This window comes from Danio rerio, chromosome 17, assembly GCF_052040795.2.
Source record: "Danio rerio strain M-AB ecotype USA chromosome 17, GRCz13ab, whole genome shotgun sequence".
NCBI lineage: Eukaryota > Metazoa > Chordata > Actinopteri > Cypriniformes > Danionidae > Danio > Danio rerio.
The window spans coordinates 3,445,001-3,452,500 of record NC_141037.1 but is presented as its reverse complement, the minus strand read 5'-3'; the positions used below and the strand labels follow the sequence as shown (position 1 = coordinate 3,452,500).

General features: G+C 37.0%; 1 protein-coding gene and 1 long non-coding RNA gene across 17 annotated transcripts in view; both read left to right on the top strand.

The window, feature by feature from the left end:
* Positions 1 to 3,014, top strand: part of ccdc9b (coiled-coil domain containing 9B) — an 88,463-nt gene extending 85,449 nt beyond the window's left edge. For all 16 annotated transcript variants that reach the window (XM_087290046.1, XM_087290039.1, XM_087290040.1 and 13 more), the window contains one exon: positions 2,459 to 3,014. In XM_087290046.1, coding sequence (XP_087146172.1) covers positions 2,459 to 2,485 — 27 coding nt within the window. In that variant the 3' untranslated portion in view covers positions 2,486 to 3,014. The remainder of the gene's footprint in view (positions 1 to 2,458) is intronic.
* Positions 3,015 to 5,042: 2,028 nt separating this feature from the next.
* Positions 5,043 to 7,500, top strand: part of LOC147839877 (uncharacterized) — a 3,011-nt gene continuing 553 nt past the window's right edge. The window contains exons 1-2 of the long non-coding RNA XR_015512994.1: positions 5,043 to 5,996; positions 6,771 to 7,500. The exon at positions 6,771 to 7,500 is cut by the window's right edge and continues 553 nt beyond it. This is a non-coding gene — a long non-coding RNA (uncharacterized LOC147839877). The remainder of the gene's footprint in view (positions 5,997 to 6,770) is intronic.

The following is a 7,500-nucleotide window of genomic DNA, read 5'->3' as shown; positions in this document are numbered from 1 at the left end:
TAATGCGCTTTTTAAATAAATAAATAAATAAAAAACAAAGCAGGTGCTTGCCATCGAGACAGTAATGAGATCAAGTGTGCCGCAAGCCTGCGTTTGAGTGAAGGTCTCGGCCGTTAGATCGCCCCCTGGGGGCTGGCTGCAGTACAAGTCATAAAGCCCGCCTCCTCCGTGTTAATGAAGGAGACTTGAGCCCAAATAAAAAAATGTATTACACTTGCAATAAAATGTCCCGAAAGATGGTTCTGGTCGATTAAGGCACTGGTTATTGTGCTGAAATAGGTGCAGATCTTCATTTTTGTAAACAGTTTGTTTTTAGCAGTAATTTAATGCTGGGCGTGTCATCGTGATTGACAGCTGTGATTGACAGTTTCTCAAAGCAGACCGTCTGAGCTTCGGCAGGAGACTGAAGTGTTATTATTCGATTTCTGTGTTATTTTACCATGACAAAATGAGTTCAGCAGTAAACTACAGTTTCTGACATACATGATCTGGTGGAACACTGTTTATTCGCTAAGGTCAGAGCTTTTTTCGGGCGTTATTAGTTTGCTGATACACGCCTAACCACCCAGATAGCAAAATACACTCAAGCCAGTTCCAGCTAGATTCTAGCCAGCTGGAGACTTACCCCTCCGAGCTCAGACTGACTACCTCTGCTGGACCTACTCCGGATGCCTGGACTCACTGCTTGATTCCAGCCCGAGTCAATCGAGCCAGATGCGGCGGTCGAGCGAGCCGGCGCTGCCGCATGCGAGCCGGAATCAGCCCGCGACGCCGCGAGTAGGATATGTGCGCTGCGGCCCGGAGCTGGCGCGATTGAATATATAAAACCCTCATATTTGTTAACGTTATTTCATCCATTTGTGTTGATATGACAGCAAACGCATGCTCAGAAGTTGGGGGGCGTGGTTGATTTTACATAAAGCGTTTGGTTGGAAGCTCGACTCCGCTCATTTTCGCGGCTCCTCCTCTGGCTCCATCAGACAGTCCTTCTGCGCATGTCAAGGCTCCAATTTCAGCAGTCTTTTGCGACAGTTTGTGCCCGTCAAGCAGGCGTTTTGCCCTCAAGGCGTTCAATGGGAAAAGGGGCTGTCGCGTCGTCCATTTTTTTTACAGTCATTGAATGAGATCCAGTGGACGGCCGATCGCTGTTGCTGTTGCTGGGCACTGCTGTTGCAGTGGAACGTTCTATTGAGTGTCGCCTCTTGGTCATTCTAAGCTCTTTGAACTGGGGAACACAAACATTTCTACACTTTGAAAATAAACACACATGTGAAGTTAATAAAGATAAATTGACCATTTCAAATAAATATATTTGCACTTCAGTAAACATAAATAAACTATCTTAATTATCTCGGTGCTGAAAGTGTGAGACTGTAGTCTGTAAGTTAATGTGGATCGAGTGCTTTTATAAGATGACAAAAGCCCACATCTCCATTCACTAAAAACGACTGCAAATCTTTATCAAAAAACACCCGCACTGCCTTTGTTATTTTCATGTGTCTCTCGGAACCAGTTGGGTATGTTTGCTGGAAAGATTCAGCGAGGGATTGTTGCTGTTTGAAGGACTTTATTACCTTCTCTGCTATCCTGCTTTCAGACAGTGATATTATCGGATGAGACGTTAAAGCGAGGTCCCGACTCTCTGTGGTCGTTAAAAATCCCAGGATGTCCTTCGAAAAAGAGTAGGGGTTTAACCCCGGCATTCTGGCCAAAATCTGTCCACTGGCCTCTGTCCATCATGGCCTCCTAACCATCCCCATATCCCAATTGGCTTCATCACTCTGTCTCCTCTCCACCAATCAGCTGGTGTGTGGTGTGCGGTCTGGCGCAAAATGGCGTCATCCAGGTGGATGCTGCACACTGCTGGTGGATGAGGAGATTCCCCCCTATGTGTAAAGCGCTTTGAGTGCCCAGAAAAGCGCTATATAAATGTAAGGAATTGTTATTATTATTATTATTATTGCTGGGTGATGGCGCTGCAGATATATATACAGTTGAAGTCAGAATTATTAGCCCCCTTTTGATTTTTTTTTTCTCTTTTAAATATTACCAAAATGATGTTTAACAGAGCAAGGAAATTTTCACAGTATGTCTGATAATATTTTTTCTTCTGGAGAAAGTCTTGTTTGTTTTATTACGGCTAAAATGAAAGCAATTATTAATTTTTTAAAACCCATTTTTGGGACAAAAAATAAACCATTGTTTTACAATAACTTGCCTAATTACTCTAACCCGCCTAGTAAACTTAATTAACCTAGTTTAGCCTTTAAATGTCACTTTAAGAAGTGTCTTTTAGAATATCTAGTCTAATATTATTTACTGTCATCATGGCAAAGAGAAAATAAATCAGTTATTAGAGATGAGTTATTAAAACTATTATGTTTAGAAATGTGTTGAAATGTCTTTCTGCTAAAATGTCTTACTGTTCAACTCTGTATGTTTCTCTTTTTTTCCCTAGGCAAAAGAGAACGGCAAAGTGGTTTAACAGGGGAAGTGATGTCACTCACATCTGGCGGGAAACTTCATGCACTCAAACCAAAACAAACAGGAGGAGGAGAATATGATGTTTGTGCATGAACTCTGCATTTCAGAGCGTCGTGTGGTTTACTGGAAGCTGAACTCTGGTATAAACGGTAACGTTGTGATTGTTCTGGTTGATTTAAACCTAAATAAAAGATTGTTAAAGCTTCAACGCACAGCCATAACCTTTACCCGAAGCCCCAAACCCAAAGATCTGCCATTTTTGAAGGGTCTTTGAGTTGCATTTTGGTTGGATTTTAGTCTGAAAGCACTACAAAACAACTTGAATGTGTAATTAAGTTTAAAGGGACAAAAGAAACCCATTTACACACTTATAAACGCATTATAGACAGCACAACTAACTAACCTAGTCTTCTATATGCATACGACTAGTATTATTCATCATAACTCATATTAAAATCAGAAAGTGTTCGCGTTTTGTCTGTATAAGCACAGGTCTTGGGTTTTGTGTGGCTTGTTCACCGTGATCATTCGAGTCTGTTATTTAGCACTTTATTTTTTATGAATGATCTGAAAAATGTTTGCATTAATATTTTAAGGAAGGAAAAAAAAGTACGATTTTTACAATTTTTGTTTTTCAGGTTCAGTTTTGTTTAAAAAACTGAAACAAAAAAGTGTTTACGACTTACATATTTACATTTAGACATGAAATTAATTCTGTGCTTTTATTTTTTTGCTTTGTTTTCCAGTACAAATATATGAACATTCATAGATTAATATGCATTTATATGAGAATTAAATTCATTTAAAATGATTCTATAAACACAATTTGTTTTTGATTTTATATATATATATATATATATATATATATATATATATATATATATATATATATATATATATATTAAAGAGTTATTTAGATTAAACTTAAAACATACATGAGCCAGTGGAGTCAGAAAAATAAATCTGTATTATCTTTTAAATTTCATAAATTCTGTTTTCTTTTTATTTATTCAGTATATTTGTCTGACTCTGTTTGCGGATTCTTGATTTTAAGCTTAAAACTAAATTGTTCTTATATGATGAATAACAGTAAAACTATTTTTTTCTTAATTTTTTTTCTAATACTGTTCAACAAACAGTACAGTCCAGTAGAGAAAAATAAGTCTCTAGTTCATTTTGCATTTGGAGTATTTTTATGACTCCATTGCAAGATATTTGTTATTAAGCATATGCTCTTTTATTTAAAAATTTATAATAGTTTCTTGGCACCAAATTTCAGCCAGTGTAATCTGAAAAAAAAAAAAAAAGCGTAGTTGTTTAATTCAGTGTATTTCTCTGACTTCATTGGCTTATGTTTGTTTTTTAAACCCAAGCTGACTTATTCTTTAATAATTGGTAATTCTCTCTCTCTCTCTCTCTTTCTCTCTTTCTCTCTCTCTCTCTCTCTCTCTCTCTCTCTCTCTCTCTATATATATATATATATATATATCGAGTTGTCACGATACTGGAATTCGGTACCAATCGATGCTGACGTTTAAACATTGGCAAATCAGCGAGATATAAATATATATATATATATATATATATATATATATATATATATATATATATATATATATATATATATATATATTAAAGAGTTATTTAGATTAACCTTAAAACATACATGAGCCATTGGAGTCAGAAAAATAAATCTGTATTATCTTTTAAATTTCATAAATTCTGTTTTCTTTTTATTTATTCAGTATATTATTTAAAATATATATATATTGAGTGTGGGGTCAGGATGATTGTTAAATGTTTTAAAATAAGCTTCTTCTGCTCACCAAGGCAGCATTTATTTGATCAAAAATACAGTACAAATTGTAAAATTGTGAAATGATATTGCATTATAAAATAACTGTCAAAAGTAGATTATAATGTATTTTAATAATTTATTCCAGTGATTTAAAGATGAATTTTCAGCTTCATTACTGCAGTCTTCAGAGTCACATGATCCTTCAGAAATCACTCTAATATTAATTGTTCTTATTATTATTATTTTTATTATTATTCGTACTATTCGTTTTATTATTACTATTATTAATATTATTGTTATTAATAGTAATAGTAATAGTAATAAAAGCAATAATGACTGGAATAATTATTTCATTTGAAACTACATACAAAAAAAAGCAGTTATTTAAAATTTTAATAAATATTTAACAATTTAACAATTTTATTTACATTAGTAAATGCCGCCGTGATGCACAGAATAATTTTTGTTTAAAAAAACATGAAAAAACAAATACTGACCTCAAACTTTTGACTGGTAGCATGTGTGTATATAAATTATTTACACTTAGTTTTGTTTTGTTTTGTTTTCTTTTTTTGATTGATTCATTTATTTTTTAATTCAGTGTATTTTTCTGACTGTGTATTTAAGTGCAAGCTTATTCTTTAATAATTGTTAACAGTAGCTCAGTGATAAGCACTTTGGCATCACAGCAAGAAGGTCGCTGGTTCGAGTCCTGGCTTAGTCAGTTGACATTTCTGTGTGGAGTTTGCGTGTTCTCCCAGTGTTGGTGTGGGTTTCCTCAGGGTCCTCCAGTTTCCCCCACAGTCCAAACACATGCGCTATAGGGGAGTTGAACAAGCTAAATTGGCCGTAGTGCATGAGTGTGCTAAGAGAGTGTATGGGTGTTTTCCAGTACTGGAGTTGTAGCTAGAAGGACATTCACTGCGTAAAACACATGCTGGAATAGTTGGCGGTTCATTCCGCTGTTGAAAACCCAGAGGAAACCCATGCTAACACAGGGAGAACATACAAACTCCACACAGAAATGCCAGCTGGCCCAGCTAGGACTCGAACCAGCGACCTTCTTGCTGTGAGGCGACAGTGCTAACCACTGATTTTTGTTTTAAATTCAGTTCTTTTTCTATTATATTTAAGCATTACTCGCTTATTAATTAATAATTGCTAATTAAATATTATTTTATAAGTTACATTTTTGCATTTTATTAGTATTTCTGCTCTCTCGTCTTGATTTAAGAAAGTGACATATTTGCACTGAACATATATTTAAAGAACATTTATTTGTACTGTGAAAACAAGACAGAAATACCGAACATGAAAGAGATTTTATTTATTTTTGAGCAGCTTTCTGCCTCCTGTTATTGTTAATGGTGATGAGTTATTCATCCTATTATTATTAATAACATTATTATTATTGTTTCAGTGTTAGTCCAGAGCTCTGGACGGTGTTACACATTAAAGAACTCCCAGGTTTAATGTTTAAAGTGACAGATATGATATTTTTCTATATGTTTTGCTGTCACTGTCCTTCAGTATTTCGTTGATTTGGGTTTGCACTGAATGTTACATATGAATAACGCACAGTAAAAGCCTTCAGCGCTTACACTGATTTCACTGCACAACTTATTCTCTCTCTGTAGAAATGCTCATACCTGCTACTGTTTCTGCGTTTGTTCCATCAGTAACTACTTTTAGAAATTAAAGGAAAGTTATAATTGTCAAGATTATTGTTGTTGTTTCGTTTTTATATGACGCAGTGTGTGGATACCATAAATATACACTAGCCACTTTATTATGTACACCTTATTAGTACCCTGTTTAGAACTGCCTTAATCCTTCATGGCAGAGATTCAACAAGCAACTGGAAATATTCCTCAGAGATTTTGCTTCATATTGACATGATCGCATCACGCAGTTGCTGCAGATTTGTCGGCTGCACATCCATGATGCCAATCTCCCGTTCCACCACATCCCAAAGCTGCTCTATTGGATTGAGCTCTGGTGACTGTAGAGGCCATTTGAGTACTGTGAACTCATCGTCATGTTCAAGAAACCAGTCTGAGATGATTCACGCTTTATGACATGGTGTGTTATCCTGCTGGAAGTAGCCATCAGAAGATGGAGACACTGTGGTCATAAAGGGATGGACATGGTCAGCAGCAATACTCAGGTAGGCTGTGGTGTTGACACGGTGCTCAATTGGTACTAATGGGCCCAAAGCGTGCCAAGAAAATCTCCCCCACACCATTACACCACCACCACCAGCCTGAACCGCTGATACAAGGCAGGATGGATCCATGCTTTCATGTTGTTGACGCCAAATTCTGAGCCGAGCATCTGAATGTGTCAGCAGAAATGGAGACTCATCAGAGCAGCAACGTTTCTCCAATCTTCTATTGTCCAGTTTTGGTGAGTCTGTGTGAATTGTAGCCTCAGTTTCCTGTTCTTTGCTGACAGGAGCGGCACCCGGTGTGCTCTTCTGCTGCTGTAGCCCATCTGCCTCAAGGTTGGACGTGTTGTGTGTTCAGAGATGCTCTTCTGCAGATCTCGGTTGTAATGAGTGCTCATTTGAGTTACTGTTGCCTTACTATCAGCTGGAGCCAGTCTGGCCATTCTCCTCTGACCTCTGGCATCAACAAGGCATTTGCACCCACAGATCTGCCGCTCACTGGATATTTCCCCTCTGATGGAGCATTCTCTGTAAACCCTAGAGATGGTTGTGCGTAAAAATCCCAGTAGATCAGCAGTTTCTGAAATACTCAGAGCAGCCCGTCTGGCATCAACAACCATGCCACCATTGAAGTCTCTTAAATCCCCTTTCTTCCCCATTCTGATGCTCGCTTTGAACTGCAGCAGATCAGCTTGACCATGTCTACATGCCGAAATGCACTGAGCTGCTGCCATGTGATTGGCTGATTAGAAATTTGGGTTAACCAGCAGTTGGACAGGTGTACCTAATAAAGTGTCAGGTGAGTGTATATGTTACACTCTGAAGTTCCCTGTTAATGAAGCTTCTATTTTTGGTTCATATCCTGTTTGACCATATAAAGGCATGATGGAAAACACATGAACAATAACGTCATCTCAAGGTAGTAGTTTAAATATGCGCACACACACACACACACACACACATACACATATAAGAACAAGGTTTATTGATACTCAAGGAAACACGGATGTTTTATATTTCTATCAATACTTTAAGATGTAAATGTGTTAGA